Consider the following 20,251-nt stretch of genomic DNA (forward strand, 5'->3'; position numbering starts at 1 on the left):
ATAATGGACTAGAAGGTTAGAGAGTTAAAATGGCCAGTGTTTAAAAAATTGTCTTTAGCCTATAGACCTAAAAATGAAGATGGGGAAGCAAATCTGTTATCAAATGGTAAAAGTTTTCATAGTTTTGGAGGAGCACCTTAGCTTCGAGATCTGAGAGGTTTAGGATCTCAGTGACAGTGGATAAGATCTGTAAGGTGGGGCTTGATCATTAAGAGTCTCCTGTTGTCAGCAGCATCATGAGTTGAATTCTGAAGAGACCAGGTAACCAATGGAAGATAGGACTGGGGTGATTTGCTCGTGCTTTAGAGAACTGAGTAGTGATAAAGACCTGAATTACTTTCTCTATATCATTGAAGGACATAATCAATTTCAGTTTGGGGGTCTGAGGTGATATATGTGTCAAGGCACAGGTAGAATCAAGGATCATATACCACGATTTTTAACATGAGGCCACACACTAGGTGGCCCAATAGCTCACTAATGAGGAGGGATCACAGGTGTCAGATGGGGAATCTCTTTATTCACAACAGCCCTATATCACCAACGTAGTCAGAGATATCTTCCACACAGCTCAATTTCACTTATCTTGCACTTTGGCCATGTAAGTTGGCTATAACTCAGCACTATAGAGTGCCGAAGTGGAAGCAGCCCCATGGGTCCTCAATTCGAAAAAAGTCTCCATACGAATGAATGGGAGTCCAAGATTTATTTCGTGATCCGTTTGAATTGTGCCATGACAAAAAAATATGTCCTCCACCTGTTTAAAACATCACGTTTCATGCCGAGAAATCAGCCGTTTGTTGTAAAACTATTGTAAAATAAAATCCCGAAGAGTCCGTAACCAGAAAGACTACAAGTCGCGTAGGTGACGTCACACACCAAATGCCGCCCTTTCCCGTGTCAGTTGGTGACGTATTTTTTGTGGGACACCAGATCTGTAGTCCGCAGAGCGTCGTCACACAAAATACATTCTTCTGTTGCCGTTTTACGATAAACTGCTGATTTCTCGGCATGAAACGTGATGTTTTAAACAGGTAGAGGACATGTTTTTTTGTCATGGCACAATTCAAACGGATCACGAAATAAATCTTGAAGTCCCATTCATTTCTATGGAGACTTTTTTTGATTTGAGGACCCATGGGGCTGCTTCCGCTTCGGCACTCTATGTGTGTGTGTGTGTGTGTGTGTGTGTGGTGTATTTCACTATTTCCCAATATTTCCTGGCTGTTATTGGTCTTAAATTGTTTGGTGCCAGTACAGGTCATAGTGACCTGGGTCAAGTCTTGGTGACCTGGCACTCACACTCCTATTGGTGCCCAACCACGTGATATGCATCCTGACCTGGACCCTGTCATTCTCCTACATTGCCTTCCAGGCTTTAATGTCCTTGAAAGAGTCCAGGAAAGGTTGAATGTGGGTGGAATGATGATAATACAAGCTTTATTACAGCCTCATTTGAGTGCATACGGGGCAATTGCTCAGTCATTTGAAATTGAATTGTAAAATGTATTTATTGATAAGCATTAGACACACATAAGTTATTCTAATTAATGATTAATGATAATGCATCATATTATCACTATGTCTTGCTCATAGGAATAAACCGGTCTTCTTCAAATACTTCTGATAAAATGTGTCTTTTGAAAGCAATGTTTGTGATCAACTATGAGATTGCCACAAAATTGAGTCCAAGATCATTTGACCTAAATTGTGTCAGCAACCTCAAGTCAGATTGGAATCATTTTCATTAAAATGGTCAAGAAATACAGGTGCACCAGGTGAATGCAAAGTGTGCAGTATGGGCCAAAATGTGAATTGAAGTTTGGATTGACAGTTCTATTAAAATTATCTGTTCAACTAATCTCAAATAAATTTTGATAAAAGAAAGACAGATAACAAGAAATGAAAAGAATGTAAAAAACAAAACAAAAATCCTGATGTAAAAAAATGTGGAATCAACAGACCTTTAATACTTATACTTGCCTACTAAAATGCATCTTTAGATAAGGTCATAATTCTCCTGTTGAGCCTACTGACACACCAGGTGGTCAGATCTCATTTCTCAAGTTTCCCTGTTGCCATGGGGATAACTGGTCTACATACAGCAGGCCCACTTGTTATGAACATGTCCACGCCTCTCTCTGTGGCTTCAGGGGTAGGATAACATGACCTATTAAACACCCAATAGTCCAGGCAATTTAGCTCATTTTGGACCCCAAAATAGAACTAATTGTCACAGAAGGTTTTTCACCATACATCATTTCTATGAGGTGTCTAGAACAACATACTAAAAGTCCTAAGAAATCCTAGTTGGGGAAATATGTTTAATTTGCATCATTATTTACTGTATAAAGTCTATGGTGCCGACAACAATACACCCCAATGGGGCTATTTTTTTCCTTTACTCCTATCACAATGAAACTTTACATGATGAAAGTATCCATGAAATGTAAAATTTTTTGTATTACAAGTTTCTTTGAAAATGAATTTGAATATGCAAATGAGCCTTACACTAATCAAATATGCCCAAAATACACCCGAATAGGCTTATGTTTTTCCTTTACTCCTACCACAATGAAACTTTACACAATGAAAGTAGACATTAAAAGTAACATTTTTTGTATTACAAGTTTCTTGGAAAATTTATTTGAATATGCAAATGAGCAATACACTAATGGAATATGCCCAAAATACACCCAAATAGGCTTATTTTCTTCCTTTACTCCTACCACAATCACACTTCACACAATAAAAGTATACATGAAAAGTAACATTTCTGTATTTCAAGATTCTTGGAAAATTAATTTTAAATATGTAAATGAGCTCAACACCAATTGACTTATGGTCAAGAAGCCATAAAGCCGCAAGCAGCAAAAACAGGGGCCAAATAACTTAGTTCTTAGTCCCGCTCATATGTTGTTGAACATAACAGCATATTTAATATAACATCACACACAGTCGTTAAAACGACTTTGATGAATTCTGACTTTCTTATGATGTTCTCTGCAAACTGGGAGGAAAGTCGTTAAGGCTTGTTCGCTAATAAAAAAAAAAAAAGAATTTAGAAAGCAACTGGAGACAAGACTGTGCAATTAATTCTTAAGGTCAATATACAGTAGGTCTTTTAAGTGTGGCAAGTGACATGTGTGTATGCATAAGTCAAGTGTGGCAAGTGACAGCACTCAGTGCATAGGTTAACTTATTGAATGGACATGAATGTGTTAGTTGTTTGGCCCCTGTTGCTGCTTGTGGCTTTATGGCTTCTTGACCATAAGTCAATTAGTGTTGAGCTCATTTACATATTTAAAATTAATTTTCCAAGAAACTTGAAATACAGAAATGTTACTTTTCATGTATACTTTTATTGTGTGAAGTGTGATTGTGGTAGCAGTAAAGGAAGAATATAAGCCTATTCGGGTGTATTTTGGGCATATTCCATTAGTGTATTGCTCATTTGCATATTCAAATTCATTTTCCAAGAAACTTGTAATACAAAAAATGTTACTTTTAATGTTTATTTTCATTGTGTAAAGTTTCATTGTGGTAGGAGTAAAGGGAAAAAATAGCCCCATCGGGGTGTATTGTTGTCAGCACCATAGACTTTATACAGTAAATAATGATGCTAATTAAACATATTTCCCCAACTAGGATTTCTTACGACTTTTAGTATGCTGCTCTAGACACCTCATAGAAATGATGTATGGTGAAAAACCTTCTGTGACAATTAGTAACTTCATAATTTACTTTAAAAGTTTGTCGTTTTGTCCCAGAACCAATGTTTATCACCTGTGTTTTGCTGGGTAGAATTAATTGATGCTATAATAGTGTGTATTATCCAAGGTGTGCCAAGGACCTCTGTTCATGACAAGTGCCCAACAAGGTACTTTTCTTTGCATTTGTCATGTTCTTCTGAGCCCGAGCGGCCCCTATTCAGGGGGCCGCCTGAGGTGCGTGTAGTAGATGATCTCTGCACGCTAGGAAGCTCCAATACTAACATAATAGCATACCAAAATGATGGAGAGAAACTCATGCCAAACATTGCCACCCAAACGCAACACATCTCAAACCCCAAGCAATTATATGGGCATGTAACAAGAACGCAAAAACAACGCAGATCCGCTTCTTCTCATTTCACCCAAGTGGCAACCCTCCGTGACGTCACCCATTGGTTTGTGAAGGGCCGTTTGTGAAGCCCGGAGATTGGCTTTCAGGGCGCCGCCATTTTTGATTTTTGGAGCCAGAAGAAACCATATTTGGACAAGGGGGCGGAGCTAAGGAGGGTCGAGGGGCGGGTCGGACCTTCTTTTTACAGTCTATGGGTCGGACCCGTGTCTCCGAGGCTGCTAATTTACCCAGCAACACCGGCTAACTGACCCATAGACATATACATAGACGCCGCATTGACTGCTGCCTTCCACTAGAGCGACGTGCCTACAGGGTGGCCATCTTGGAACAGGACTACTCACTCCTACAGTGCATTACTTCCATAGAGGTATGATATAAAAGTGATCATAATTCGCTCAACTGTCAAGCTATTTTCACGGGGTTTGTTTGTAACAAATGTCAGACATGATAAATATGTAGATCCGGTCATTATTTAAGGAGTTTTTTTTAAGGGTATATATTATTATATTAGGCTTATTAGTGCCTCGTGCTGTGCAGCCAGCCAGCCGCCCCTCCAGAGCTCTGACAACACACAAAACACACTTTGCTCGGCACCAGCACCGGTACCAGCAACGATGATTGCATTGTACCGGTACCGGTACTGACGACGGCAACACATTCACGTGGGCTGCTCTCGGGACACAACCACAACACAGGCAGCAGACAGACAGCTGTCCCTCATCAACCAGAGCACCAGCACCACGTAACCGGGCCGTTGCTAGGGACGCCGCTTGTTAAACCGTGCCGGTAGTTTTCTTTTTCAGAGGTAGTTTATAGATTGATAACGTCGCATTTTAACCAACATTTTGTCTCAAATGAGTTATTTCACCAGTAAGATAGTTAGTCAAGCATAGCAAACGTCCTGGCTGTTTACAAACATACCAAGGGGTGAAGTATGTCTTGCTGCGCCGTCACGCATGACTGCGCAAACGGCGCGAAAACAACCCCCGCGAATCACGCCCGGGAAGCTGCGTTTGTTTATGTCGTGGATGGATGGATGTATTTGGTTTATGTTTGCTCGACCCGGATTTTCAGCAGAAGAGGTTCTCCGTATGCTGGAAGGAAATAGTGGGGCCAATGTTTACCCTGACCTAACCCTTGTCAAGGACAAAAACTGTTTTGTGGAGTGGTATGATGCTAAAACCAAACCCCGTTTCTGTCCGTAGGGGGCAGCACTGAACTGATAGCTATAAAGGCCTGGGTGGATTTTCAAAATGACTCAAAAACAGTTGTATTTGGATGGAATGAATAACCATAATTCACCATTAGTGAAATAAAATATTTCCTGTCTGGTACCTGAGAAAGGTTAAATTGCGCCTGGACATAGGCCTGTGTTAAAACAGATGTAAAATTGCAAAGGTTCATTTTTTTTTAGCATACTTTTGCACAGTTATTGATCAGATATCACTTTCTACTTTCAAGATCAATTAGTATCCATCATTCAAAGGTAATTTTCACTCTAAATAATGTGTTTCTTGATTAGGCGGAGATAAAATGTTTACATTTTCTACTGTGTTCCAAATGAATTTATGTTGACACAGTAACACATATCTTGATTCTGACACTTATGTAGAAATCTCACAAGTCTTAGCTTTCTTTTGAGACCAAGATTATTTATACAGCCCTTGTAGTTGTGAAGATATACTCTATTTAGTTTAAGTAATTTCGGACATGAAGCAGCAAAAATAGGCCTGGTATGGAAAAGGTTAAAGCAGAAGTAAGCGATCCGGTCGTTTTGGCTAATGCTGCGTTCCAGGCAGGCTTTTGAAACCGTAAATTACAGCTTCAAGTCACAACTTACGACTTTGTAGCGTTCCAGGCAACCCACTCGTGTTTTTCCGACCTGTTTTACCTGTGAAAGTGCACTATAACGGCCACTCGTAACTTCCGACCCGTGAACTCGTACCAGATTGAACTGGTATGACTTCATAGGTCGGAAAAACACGAGTTACGAGTTTCCTTGAACGCACCATAACAGTCCTCGTCCCTACGTCACCACATTCACGGCGTCCCTTGGCTGCACACACAGCCCTGCATGCCGTTCTCTCCCCTCATTGGATAAAAACTGTAGGATACGATAAATGTTTTCTCCTCGGCTCAGAGCAGAGCAGAGTGACTGACAGACCCGTGTTTCGGTCCAAACACTCTATGTAAGTGATTGCTGTCGGAAGATATAACTATTTAAGACTTATATTAACACAAATATATCACTTACTTCTGCTTTAAGTTTACACAATGTGACATTTAAGCTTTGATTTAGCCTACTGAGCGGAGCCTGTGTAGCCTATATTTGTATTATTATACTAACAGTTTGCACGGCATTAACAATTTAAGACGAGCCGAAATAAATGCCACTAAAAAAGAAACGATCTGTGTCTGTTGTGACGCAAGCTACACAAATCTTTAAGAGGCATGGCATCTTAAACCTGATGAATGATTATTTATTTTGTAGACTTTAATATGAAACACATTCTAGGTATAAATCAACTGATAAAGAAAAACACGACACAGAGATACCACAGAAATTATAGTCTTGTAATTCAATGTATTCACATTACAACATCCACATGGTTCAGTTTGTGACAACTTCTAATGATCTTCAAATATATTCACTGTATGATACATAATACCAATGTAGGCACTTCCAGTAAGTCTGGCAATATTGCAGCTACAGTATAGTGTCTAAATTACAAAATGGTAAAAATAAATAATGTATATCTAAAAGAGTTTTTGTAGTTTTAAAATTTCTTTACTGTACAGCATATATGTGTATTGTACAAAATGGAGCATCAACCTGCAAGGAAATTCATGACTTTACTTTGACAAATACTGTGTATTTGGACATATTCTTCCTTGTGTAAGTATTAGTACATATGGTAAGTGCAAGGTTCTAGTGAGAAGAAAGCAATTAATTATTTAATCATGTGTCAACTATATAAAAATACTCATCTCATTTTTGTTTACATAATTGTAAAGCTTGTTTGGTTCCCATGGTTACAATTATGCTACATGTGTGAATAAGTATGACAATCGAATAAAACCAATTAACACATAAAAATACACTATCAAAATGTATATACCATATCAGCTCAAATGCAGGAATTGACTTGAAACTGATGTGACTGGGGGAAAATGCATGCATTATCAAAAAAAAAAAAAAAAGAGGAAAAAAAGAAATGTGATCATCCAATAAAATGGGCAAGATCCCATCACCTGAAGATGAGGGATGTTTTGTGATGAACACTTCTACCTCTGTTGCCAGTGAGGATCTTAGATCTGCAGGCAAAGCAGGGTGTAGATCAAAGAGGAAGCGCAAGGAGAAATGTGCTATAGGGCCTTCTGTGAATAACAATTTCATCAGAACTACTAACTGCATCACCATCTCTTCTGGTGAGTAGAAGCAGTACAATTAGTCAAACACAGGACAGTTACACCAGAGGCCAGTGGAAGAATTCAAATAGGCAAAGATGCAAACACACGCGCACACTCTCTCTCTCTCTCTCTCTCTCTCTCTCTCTCTCTCTCTCTCTGTAAACACACATTCACGAAGCAGGAGCTTTAATAGAGGCTAGGAATTGTTATATTATCCCAATGAATGACATGAAGAGAAAATTCTGGGCCACTTCAGTAGATGTTTATGTTGAAGCCAGTAGTTTTTCTATTAAAAACTGGGAATATCTTATCAGGCTTTTTCAAAAGCTAAAGAAAATGCAACACCTGTGTCTATAATGATAATAGATTAATGAATTTCAGGAAACATGCAGCAAACAGATGGTACATGAAGACATGATTATAGTGGCCAAAAATTGTTCTCACTCAGTGGTTTCACAGAATTCTGATCCGATACAGCGTTTGTTTAATACTTTTCTAATCATTCTAATCAGTGGGTCAGTCAATTACCTTCAACCCATGTGGACTGAGCTGCAGCTGAGTCCTTCCCCTCCTTGAACACAGACTATGGCAGAGCCTGAGCAGTAAACAAACAGGTCATTATTGATGTAGTGTGATATTACCACAAACAGGAACATTGTGTCATAAGAGAGTATGTTAATGCAGGACATGCAGAGCATGATGTTCCACACCTGTATCTGGCAATGTAATTTAAATGGAAAGGAAAGTTCTATATCTTATATGGGTTGGTGTGTGCTGTTCTGCCTTTTTAAGATCAGTTCAAAGAAATAAGATTATGAAAGTAAGCTGTGGTAGAGTTATGAGATATCAACCCAGAAGATTCAGATGTGCATGTAGGTCATGAGAACTTGAGAAGATTAGCAGTGGATAATTTATTACATATTGCTTCACTCACTGCACTTGTGACCATATGTGACTATAAGTTGACTTGACAACTCAATGTAGAACACTTCACTAATTAAACTCAAGATCTACTTTTAGTCTCCCAAACATGTTTTCTATGTAAATGTAAATTATTAAAGAAAAGCAGGATATTCATCTGAGACATTAATATGTAACTGGATTTCCTAATGGCTTTGTCTCAGTTCAAAGGAAGGGGGCTATCATGTGAATTTGAGTTTTACAGCGCACTGGGCTATTTTACTGTCCATCAAGCATGAAGTCTAAGTTTTAACTCTATTATCATGATAATCAGATGAGCGTTATTTTATTACATTTACTCTCACAGATCCTTATGTCTTTTGACAATTCTTAAAAAGCTGTTTCTCATTGCTAATTGCTCTCTTTGATTTTAGCAGTTATGTGAATAAAGCTAACATTCTCACTACTGTTGTTTCATTTTCTTCGTGAATATGAAGTAACAATGAACCAAGGATGTACATTATACACACACACAATGTGCTACTGAGGCAGTCACTTTCCACCAATAAAAAGAAGATGCACAAGATGTTTGTTGTCTATTGTGTTTAGGCAAAACAGCTAAACTGAAGTGCCAGGGGAGGTGATGGCAACAGACTTCACCCTTGCTCTACACAACTTATGAAAATAATTAAATGATCAAATAGCTTACTATCCCTGCATGTTTTCAACTTAGTCAGGTGATATAGATGTTAATAATGAATTGAGACAGTTAAGAGTTTCCTGAGGGTTAAAGGTCAGCATTATCATTCGGGTGAATACCTTATAAGTACCAGTAAGTGTAGAGTATAATACAGCAGACTGAACCTGTATAAAGTCAGCAAGCAACTGTTAGAAAAGACAAGGACACTGCATTGGTTACCTATGGTGATTGTAAAGGAAAATGAAGCAAGGAGATGAATCTATTTTAGAGAGGGTAGGGGGCTGTTCCTGTTTCTATCTAATGCTTGAATTCGTTATTATCTGTCTTCTTGTTCTCCCCTCTTCTTTCCTGCTTTGTGTATTCTGTCCACACCCTATAGAGTTCAATGGCCACTATATTCACCTTGGGGCTGGCTGGAGACCAGAGATGGCACAAATAAGAGGTAATCTGCTGATTCTGTCTATGTCCTCTGCAAAAGAATAGTGCATATGAGCGCGCTACTTTAAACACTCGCGCACATGCACACGCACACAGAAGAGCCTCACGTCTCCCACCTTATACTAATATGGCTACACTGACTAGTATAAAGTACTTCATTTGGCAAAAAATATCAGACGTAAAATGCATGAAGGTTTGTGGTTTTATGCTCAAGCCCATGGGTGAGTGATTTGTTTTTGGCAGAAGTTGAAAGGAAGAAAGATACACCAATGTTCCTCATTTGATTGACTCCCTTTACAATCCATATATAGAAAACAAAACATATTATGGCCCATGTGAGACCTCAAAAACTCTTGCTAAAATTGAAACACAAGTACAAGTAACTGTGATGTCTATATATAATTGCATTCTGAAAATAATTATGTATAAATTGGCAGCAAATGTCTGCAGTCCTGTGTTACCACAATGGGTTGAGGTCTGTGCAACCAGTCTTCCTCTTCTCTTGACAGTAGCAAAAGAGTCTGTATCCCAAAGTACACAAATAATCCCGTATTGCAATATGGAAAGCTCCTTTAAATGTTTGGTGAATCCGGATATTCAAATAAAATGTGTAAAGCACAAATTTTCCCACCCTGCTTTTTTTTCTGTATAGGCACACATTTCCCAAACATCTACAGTGTTGTGTCTAAGTGATGTGCTGGCAAAAACAGGAGTCAGTTGATAGGATAAGAAACAAAGAAATACTTTTTCACGTCCTTGCCCTGACTGACGCCATATTTCCCATGGGCTCTTTCACTGTTGGTCCCCCTCCTCTAGTTCCTCTGGAGGTTTAGATTCTTCCTGTGGGGACACAGGCCACTCTGGTTCCTCCACTCCCTCCTCTGGATCCTCTCCTTCTACCAGCTCCTCCCTGCTGCCTGGCTCCTCTTCTTCCTCGTGAATAGCCAGAATGGGCTCAGCTACATTGTTTAAATGGACGGACTCTCCTCCTTGTCCCTGTTTCTGGGCCTCCTCGCTCACTATCACCTTCTTCCACATCTCGTGGTTCTCCAGCAGGTGCTGGGAGATCTGACAGAACACTTTCCTTCTCTTCTTAGAAGCTGCTTTCTCTGGAATGAAAAACAATTAACTTCATTATTTTTGATGACTGTGTTTCTACAGTGCACATCTGAATCTAAAATGAATGTACAAGTTATTTATCAGTAAAGACAAACACCGTGTGTCTAGCTGATAACAAATCTCAATCTTTGTACAGAAACTGCCACCAGGCTGTGCACATAGCCTGGTGGCATTTGCCACGTTAGTGCAAACTCCTTACCAGCTTCCTTATCAGCATCAAATATCTTCACTGACTTACATGTGGTTTATCAGTGTTTTCTTTCTGTTGCCTCATTACTAGTCAACTAAACAGAAAATAGCACCCACAAAATCATCATAATCATTATTGTTACTATAGCAACAATATCTACTGATGTTTCATACATTACTGATTGCCACTAGTGCAACGTGTGTTGCTACAAGAAATTGCAAATTATAAATGTATTATACAACATATTCCATTCCAGAGGCTAAATATAAAAGATCTATCCTCTGGCTTTACAATGAATTGTCAGTAGTGAATTACTCTCTGTTGGCTTTATGCACAGCTCCACTACTTCCTGATCTTAAGCCAGCTCCTTTATTTCCTGTCTTATATTATTGGACAAACTGATTAATCCAGGTGTGTCTGACCATTGTTGTGAGGTCAGACACACCTGGATTAATCAATTTGTCCAATAATGTAAGACAGGAAATAGAGGAGCTGTCTAAAGTTCAGGAAGTAGTGGAGCTGTGCATAAAGCCTATTCTATTGTATAAACAAACTAATATAGCATAGCAAAGCATGCAATAGCATGAAGAACTTACGTGATGATTCTGAGCTGGTGGATGTGTCTTCTTCTGCAGTATCCTCCTCATCTTCATCCTCATTCTCTGTGATCTCTGGCTCCTCTGCCTCTGGGTTGGGCTCTACCCATCGCCCAGGTATGAGGCAGGCTGAGTCATAGGAGTTGCACAGCGGTCCCACAATGTGCGTGATGAACGATTCCTGGAGTTTGGCCAACTGTGGTGCTGCTCTGTCCATGAAGGGGCTGATGGGAAGGCCCAGGCTGGACTCCTCATCACCCTACAAAAAGCATTTGCCACGTTAGTGCAAACTCCTTACCAGCTGACATTCACTGACATTCACATTTCACTGCACTTATTATTCCAAAGAACCAAGTAACTCCAGCCAGAGTGACTAGGTAGGATTGATGTCAAGTCAGAGTCTGTTAAGACCTGAATCATTTGCTTCATAATTCATTTTAAATCTTAATAGTGTAAAAATTTGAAGTTTGTTGGAGAAAACATGAGAGGACAAAAAGAGACCCCAGAAATTCATTTAGTGCAACAGGTGTCGCCACAGCCAGTCACTTTTACACAAACTACTTTACACCTGTGATGCAAAGTGAATCCACTTAGGCAGGTGTCACATTCCTGAAGGCCGGGATGAGATAAGCATAAAGTTGATTGCTGAGTCCTTGCTCCAAGCCTTCACCAGTGCAGTAGGCCACTGTACCTCCCCTCAAAGGGGCTAAAATGTAAATGAATGAAAGCAAGGAGAGGAACTGCCTGCTCTACATATGTTAAATTATACAAACTTAAAAATAATGATATATTTTAACAATTAGCCTACAGTCAAATACAAAAACCTTCTGACAGATTTAGTGAGTGATTTCTAGGAAATTATGAAAACTGGTTGTATATAAAGAATGGTGGCACTTGGCCTAAAAAGGCCAGAAAATGTAAGGTGACGGTAAGAGGAAGGGACAGCAACATGTGAGCTGTCAGTGACGTCTCTATGGCTTGAAATGAACAAGCTACAGTATAACAAGGTTTTCTGGTTGCCTTGGTGACTGACCTCTAAATGTCATCCCATACACTACAGTATGGTGTACAGTGCATCTGTTTTGAGCTCTTATGGTATACAGTAGCAGTAAGAAGAGAATCATCTAAAATGGAAATGCAATTTGACAGAGTTACCTGACAGGGGTGGAAAAAAACAAGAAGAAGAGTAAATCAGAGATCTGTCACCATGACCACATCCTAACTAAACAAAATTAAATTCAGAGACTTTAGAAGGTTGCTTTCCCAAATTATTGATTCCTTTTTCATACATTTAAAAATACAGTGGTTTGAATACCGTAGCCAGCTGTATTCTAACTCAGACATCCAATGAAGACATGTAACTGTTTATCTCAGGAATGTAGTATCATGGATTAAAGCAGAAGTAAGCGATCCGGTGGTTTTGGCTAACTTCTTGTCAGCTGATGGAGTTAGCAGTCCCCGCCCTCGTCCCTACGTCACCACATTCACGCGCATCCCTTGGCTGCACACACAGAGAGGACCGCCCCTTTATGCCGTTCTCTCTCCTCATTGGATAAAGGTTGTAGGAAACAAGGAAAGTTTTCTCCTCGGCTTACAGCAGAGCAGAGTGACTGACAGACCCGTGTTTCAGACCAAACACTCTATATAAGTGATTGCTGTTGGAAGATATAACTATTTAAGACTTATATTAACACAAACATTCCGCTTACTTCTGCTTTAAGTATCAGCACCTGTATTACCAGAGTTTTATTTTCAGTATTCAAGACATGCATATCCTGGGTGACACATTATCAGTTTCAGAAACTAATGTAAGGCTGTAGTCTCATGCTCCACGACAAAGTGTTTGTGTGTGTGTGTACAATGTTATGTATGCTTTCTGTACATACCTGAATATATAACACAATAATACATGTTACTGTATATGGCTTTGCTGCTTTTTTCAAGGTTGTTGCACTCTTAAGGGTGTCCATGTAATCAGTCGATGCACCACTTAATGACAGTTGCCTGGGCACCCTGCTTGCGTCACCACATCCAGCAGCACTAAAACTATGAAGAGCATTTCTCTTGTTACTCTCTTACTCCCTGTGTCTCCCTTCATAGGACTCAGAGTGGAGTGAGTCTAACAAGCTTGTGTCACCTAGCTGAAGTAGCAGGGTACACAAGGGCAGAAGGATTCCATGCTTTACCCAGAGGCAATTAGCGGCCGCTCACTGCCAAGGGACACACTGTTTTGAAGGAGGAGTCTCTTTGCGCTGCAGCCCCTCCACAGGTGGAGGTCGGTGCTCTCAGAGAGGACCAGAAGCTTGAATGAATCGATGGAAAAATCCAAAGAAAAAGCCTGGAGCACACGAATCACTGGTGATGCGAGCACAGCGTCGAAACGTTGGTCCTCTGCTGCACTGATTAAATAAATCGCATCACCAGTTTCATTATTCGATCTGAAGAACGAGTATTGAAAGGACTTTGTGGCTGGTCCTCAATTACTGAAGGGTCTGATGAGGATGAGGGTCCAGAGATTAGTTTTGGGGAGGAAGAAAGACTTGGGTTCATGCTAAAGTTGAGGATGTGTATGGTGTACAGTAGGTGAAGATTAAGACAAGGCGCATAATTGTGGCTAAATTATGTCTTGTACTAGCTTGAATTGAGTTTTGCCTATGAAAACTATATGTTTGTATTTTGGATCATATGGATCATGTACACCACAGCTGCCATGCTTTCATATTGTGCTCTATATATGGAAGGAATATTACTGTTTGTTTATATACATCCGTAATATTCTGTTATATTCTTCTTGTCATAGCTGCAACATATTCTATATAAATATGTAAAAAAAAAAATCAAGCTGTTAAAAATCAGTTTGGGTTTAAAAACATTCACATTCTCACAAATGGATGATTTATGATTCCTGAGATGCTGAATTGAACACTGTGCAGGTGGCTGTATTGCTGGCTTTGCCCCCTGCACACAATCATGGCAGCACATTGATTGCCACTAGTGAGTACAAACAAGTTCTCAGCTCTCATCGGAGCTGGTTTACACACCTGTTCATAGAACTCGTTGACGATGCCCTCTGTCCACTGCAGATGCAGGTCCTTGCACTTCAGAGGCCCATTGATGTCAGCCAGCTTAATACACATTTGGCACACCAGCAACCTGTCGTTCTCGTTGGACCAGTCGATGCCTGTGGAGGGATCGTCACCCACCTGGAGGATCAACAAATGGGCATGTTGGCGCTTAACATATTTGAACATGATGGCAGACAGACACACCATGTGGCTTGTAGATATTATATAAATGTAATCCATTAATATGCTGTTGAAAGATTATGTATTTATCTATGCTAGTTAGTGAGACACACAACAACTCTGGAATGTGAATGAGAGAAAAGCAAGGAGGATTTTTACATGTAACTTCTACCACATGTGACTTTAACAACTACTGTGCTTTAAAGGTCATCATCACTTCCAGTTTATGTAATATATATGAAGTTCTCTTCACTCAGTTCAAGGAAACTGGCAGCACCCTCACACATGAAGTAAAAGCTTGCTTGCACTGATTTAAGCAAAATTCATTATTTGTAGTTATGCTTAAAGAGCTTCAGACCTGGAGAAAGAGGTCCAGCAACTCCAAGAGTTTTATCATTCTAACTTAATAACTAAGGAAGCTGAGGAGATCAAGCACAAAACCTGATGGGTATTTCCACAGAAACCTAATTTGCTTCCAGGAAGAGCAGTGCAGGGTGCGCTACAGTGAGATACATTGCTGTTACTTTTGCTGCCTGGCCAGCAAGCTCAGTGCTATAGCTGGCAGGCCCTGGCCCTCGAGCACCACCACTGTGCTAATACTCATAACGGAAAACCGAAGACCCTCGAACCTAAAGCCAACATTCTGTCTGCACTTAAATGAGTTCTTGAAAAGCTGCAGGGTGCTTTGTGTTGTTGACTCTAGCTGGACATATTGCAAATGCTGCAATGTTATAGACAAACAGACCTGTTCCTTGGACATTTCCCTTCAATAAAGGTATGACTGTATGAGGAAGGCAGTGGGCACATCTACAGAATACACTTAAACTGCACATATAACATACACTCACAAAACTGAACAATTCGCTCATCAATTAAAGGTACGAAATATGTCATTCTGCTCATCTAGATTCCACTGTACTGTACCTTGGCATTAAACTCAGCTAGGAAGTCAAAGTGCTTCTTCAGATCAGTGGCCAGTATGGCCTCAATGACCAGGAAACGGAATCGTTTAAACTCCACGTGGTCCAGGTTAACTAGGAAGTTGAACTCTGGCCGTGACATGAAGAGGTTCCAGGCTGAGGCAGCGTGGTGGTTTTCCAGAACGGATCGATCATTGTAGAGCACCGCCTGTGAACACACGGAAACACTTAACATTTACAATAAACACATACAAAAATATCTATGCATGAATCCAATAATCCTGCACAAACAGAGCTAATGGGGAGGTAAAATATGTGTGAAGATGAAACTAGATAATATTGATGATTCAAATGTAGCTTTCAGCAGTTTCCACAAGTTGTGATGAAAAGTAAAGTGTATCTAATCAATTACTGCACTAAAGTGCAATTTTAAGGAGCATGTTTTTTTCTCATGCTTTATATTATTAATAATAGAAGACTTTACAGATTCAAGTGGCAAATTAATAAACTTTGCAAAAGTACGTCATATACTGTAATTTAAGTGAGCCTTAAATGGGGATCCTCACAAATAAACAATAAACAATGAACTGAACCGAATTGAAATGAATTGAATTGAACTGACGATATTTGACTCTGTTAGTCAGGCAAAACACCCTTTATTGAGGAAATAATTTGCTGATTAATCCCCAGATCTACAAATATACAAATAAATAATTTGATTTTCTTGTAATACACCCATTTAAAGAAAATACAGTGAATGGTATCTGCTCGTAGCAATGACAGTTCTCTGCCTTTGCCAGAGTTTTGTCTAGAGTATATTTAGGTTTATCATATTATGTACATATAATTGTAAAGGAGTCCTTACACTGGAAGAAATAAAAATGATTAGTCAGTCAATCAGAGTCAATACTATATTGTTTACTACATTGCTGCTATGTGAGCTATCCTTCAGTATCATAATATCCTGTTTCTTAACTTCAGGAGATTTGATGAGACAGAAGATTAAACAGATAAAACAGTAAATCCAAGTGTTGAGGAGTTACTGTAATTGTCTGATTACACCATCAAAGACTGATGATACCTTTGAGCCTTGCCAGAGCAACTTTGCAGTAAAATAGACACAGGGAGGGGAAATTATCAATAATGATTATAATGTTGACTCCAAATAAAAACTGTTTTAAAAAAAAGAAATGAAAACTTGTTTGTACTTTTATCAAGTTCAGGTAGTAATCGATAGTCTGATTAACATGAGTACCTGCGGGGCGCTGGTGGCCACAAGGAAAGCATTGGTCCGTCCGGGGTGGTCGTAGTCGTGCATTGCGGCAGCCACGTAAAGAGCCATGAGCTCCAGAGCAGGTATGAGGCCTGACAGGCAGCCATAACCGTCTTCTGACACAGTGTAGGTCTTTGAAACCAGGAAGCCCATATGACTGTGTGTTATTCCACTGTCGGAGTCTATCCACAGGGGAACAGACAGTGAGGAGGGTGAAGAGCAGGGTGGCACAATTTACACAAACACACATACAGCACTTTCATGTGCATATGCCTTAATACACATATGTGCACTCCAGAGCGTGCACACACACACACACACAAAAGCACACTTGAGCATTCAAATCCACTTATATGTGGATCAAAGGGATGGCCCCAGTAAGGCATACAAATGAGGTTATGGAAATATGGGTGAGAGGGAACTCTAATCTGCCTTTAATTTCATGCTGTTCTAGACTTCAAATAGTGTTTGATACGTAAATGCAAGTGCCAAAAGCCTGAGTAAGATAAGACAAACTGTGAGTAGGATAAGAACACACACTCCAGCAGGTTTGCAGGATGCTCTGACATTAATGAGATGGCTCACAGTGAAGCTGCAGGCAGATGGAAAAATCTAAACATAAAGGTCTGGCCTAGTTATAGGAAATCTTTACAGACATAAATGGCTTAACAGAAGTTGGAAAAACTCAACAATAAAGTAATAGCAAATCGTTTGTTCTTCAGAGCCATCTCAACTTACAGTAGAGTAACACACCTGATACGGCCCTGATGGACTCACATACACACTAGCACCCCCGCCAGGTCATTCAAATGTCTGCATGCGAGCACCAATCAACACACCTGAGTCACTGGCAGAGCCGTGGTCAGTGACGAGGCTGGGCAGACCAGGCACAGCTTGCGTGGTGAGGTACCAGACTGCATGAAGCACATCTGTGGCGTGGACCCTGTTGTGATCTGGGTCAGGAGAGAAAACAAGTCGGCTCAGAGTTTGTAATCATCTCCACCAGGGTGCACTGCTGGGCTGCTTATGCTTCTTCTCACACCGTAAAGGCTGCCTTGCATCATATATGACAAATATAAACCCTGTCTGATATTTCCCTCTAGTGGCTGGACTCATTGCTGCAGCGAGGGGATATATAAACTGAAGTGAAAAGGAAAACAAAAGAAATAGATGTTGAAGCTTACATGGTATGTCTCTATAACCATTCTCAAGGGCGTGGAAGTAGTTCATGAATTCTTTTACAGGGATCTTAAAGGTCTCAAACAAGCCAGTGTCTTCAAACAGCCTGTAGGAGACCTGAGACACAAGAAACACATTGTCAGAAAGTCTGTGGATATCACCAAGCTGGAGTAATTAGTGAAACTATTCCAAACTGCAAATCAAAAATGACTGTAGCCACATATTTCATCTAATTTCACATCATTCATTTTCTTTCATCTTCAGAACAGAACAACATTCAATGAAAACATCTGCACACTGAGGTGAAGTGGTTCGAAATCATCGTCTTGAACTGTAGCTAGTGTATCAATCTTGAGAGTGTGTTGCAGATAATTCTGTGTGTGTGTTTGGTGCACAAAAACGTAATATACATATATTGTATATCAGCGGTTCTCAAAGTGCCTGAGTTGCTGGGGGCCACCCAATTCATTTTCATTGTGATTTAAATACTTTCTGTGACTTAGTTTACTTGATAAGAAAAAATAACCACTGTTGTATATAATTGTCAGGCCATTTACAAATGCAAAGAAACATTATACTGTATTACTATGTATGTCACCAGATTGTGTTGCTTTTAAGTGTTTGTCCAAATGGTCATTGTCTGTCATTGACGCTTACCTGACTGAGGATCCGTCCACATTTCCCGTTGGTCTTCTCCATCAAGCTGAAGATGGGAAAGTTCCAATTGTTTAGCTGACTCATCAGAGGTTCAATGTCCTCCATTATTAAAGGCTCTGGAGCCAGAATTGGTTTGTCCTGCACAAATGACACATAAGACACGTAAACACAGTGTAAATAATGGATGTTACAGTGTGATCTTTTGTTTTGCTGCATTAACAGTTAAAAACACTGCACCAGAGGCTACTGATGTGACTAAAGGCCTCACGATACCTCAGGAGGTATTAGTGGGTGGAGGATGACATTCTGGGCAGGGTTTTTTCCTTCCTCCGTGTCCTCCTGCGTATGTGCTACATCACTGCTGTCACTGTGGTTGGCTTCGTGGGTGCTGTCATAGTCTGATGACACAACCACTTGGTCCTCTGCTAATAAAAGGAAAAAAAATAAAGAGTTGTCACACTTCTGCCTCAGTGAAAATCCACTGTTAATCTCCTTCAACATATGAGTAACAGTTGCTTGTTTTTTGGGGGGGGCAGTGAGTTCACTTCTCTGGTATATACACTTCCTCCAATCCCATTTTGTTAAAGCTGTTAATTTTCAAAATCAAATTCCTGAAGATGGTCAGTGCTGTTGTTCAGTAGGACTTTGTTCATCTTGTTGATTGCTGCCACGCCTCCAACTCAGCACATGTGGTGGTGGCTGCATTGCATTATAATTTGGCTGCATCATCAAAGAAACTGGTACATCTGTATTTTCTGTGGGTAATGGGGGCGCTGTGGGTAATGGGGGCGGGACTAGATAAGCTTTTGCTTCTCCCGCTTTTCCCTTTCGGCCATGTATTGTATTATTTGATGATGAAGTGTGATGATGATGATTTAAATTGACATGCCCGAAATAAACAAATTGATTGATTGATTGATTGATTGTATTAGCACTATAACACCAAAACAGACAAAACTTTAAACAGTCAACAGCATAGTTGGGTTTAACCCCCCTATACAGAAATATATATTATATACAGTATGTATAGACAGTGTATACTGTATGAGGTGTCAGAGGGAAGCTGAAACACTATCATATAGTAAAATTAGCCAAAAAACATTCTTCTCAGGCTGAATGGATGCAGTGGTAGTCACGTTGACTGAGAGCATACCTGAGCGCGGTATCCTGTCTCCCTTGTCTATAGAGCCCTCCCCATGGCTCAGTCTGATGTACGGTCTCCCACAGCTGCAAAGAAGAAGAGTTTTAGATGTTAGAGACAAAGTACAAAGGAGGATATGTCTGATTGAACGCCACAGCACATCACATTCCCTGTTGCCATACAGTGATATTTGCAAGCTGGTGCTGTGTTGATTTTTCATCATACACAAATGTCAGCATCAATCAATCTTTAATGATTTTTAAAGAAGATGTTGAACCATATGCTACAGATGCCACGCTCAGCCGATAAACATAATCCTATCAGGATCGATCTTATCATCTGCTCTGAGATGAACAT

At 40.0% G+C, this 20,251-nt stretch overlaps 1 protein-coding gene across 4 annotated transcripts in view; it reads right to left on the minus strand.

Annotated features, from left to right (window-relative positions):
- Nucleotides 1-9,853: 9,853 nt before the first annotated feature.
- Nucleotides 9,854-20,251, minus strand: part of LOC146985568 (cGMP-inhibited 3',5'-cyclic phosphodiesterase 3A-like) — a 71,440-nt gene continuing 61,042 nt past the window's right edge. For 2 of the 4 annotated variants that reach the window (XM_085778642.1, XM_085778641.1), the window contains 10 exons: nt 19,907-19,980; nt 19,027-19,178; nt 18,754-18,891; nt 18,102-18,213; nt 17,757-17,870; nt 16,900-17,099; nt 15,649-15,852; nt 14,521-14,682; nt 11,480-11,738; nt 9,854-10,683 (listed from right to left, as the gene is read on the minus strand). In XM_085778642.1, the coding sequence (XP_085634768.1) occupies nt 10,367-10,683; nt 11,480-11,738; nt 14,521-14,682; nt 15,649-15,852; nt 16,900-17,099; nt 17,757-17,870; nt 18,102-18,213; nt 18,754-18,891; nt 19,027-19,178; nt 19,907-19,980 (1,732 nt within the window). In that variant the 3' untranslated portion in view covers nt 9,854-10,366. The remainder of the gene's footprint in view (nt 10,684-11,479; nt 11,739-14,520; nt 14,683-15,648; nt 15,853-16,899; nt 17,100-17,756; nt 17,871-18,101; nt 18,214-18,753; nt 18,892-19,026; nt 19,179-19,906; nt 19,981-20,251) is intronic. The other 2 variants (XM_085778640.1, XM_085778643.1) reach the window with 1 other exon arrangement.

This window comes from Trachurus japonicus, chromosome 6 (genome assembly GCF_045865225.1).
Source record: "Trachurus japonicus isolate A0001 chromosome 6, Traja_1.0".
Taxonomy (NCBI): domain Eukaryota; kingdom Metazoa; phylum Chordata; class Actinopteri; order Carangiformes; family Carangidae; genus Trachurus; species Trachurus japonicus.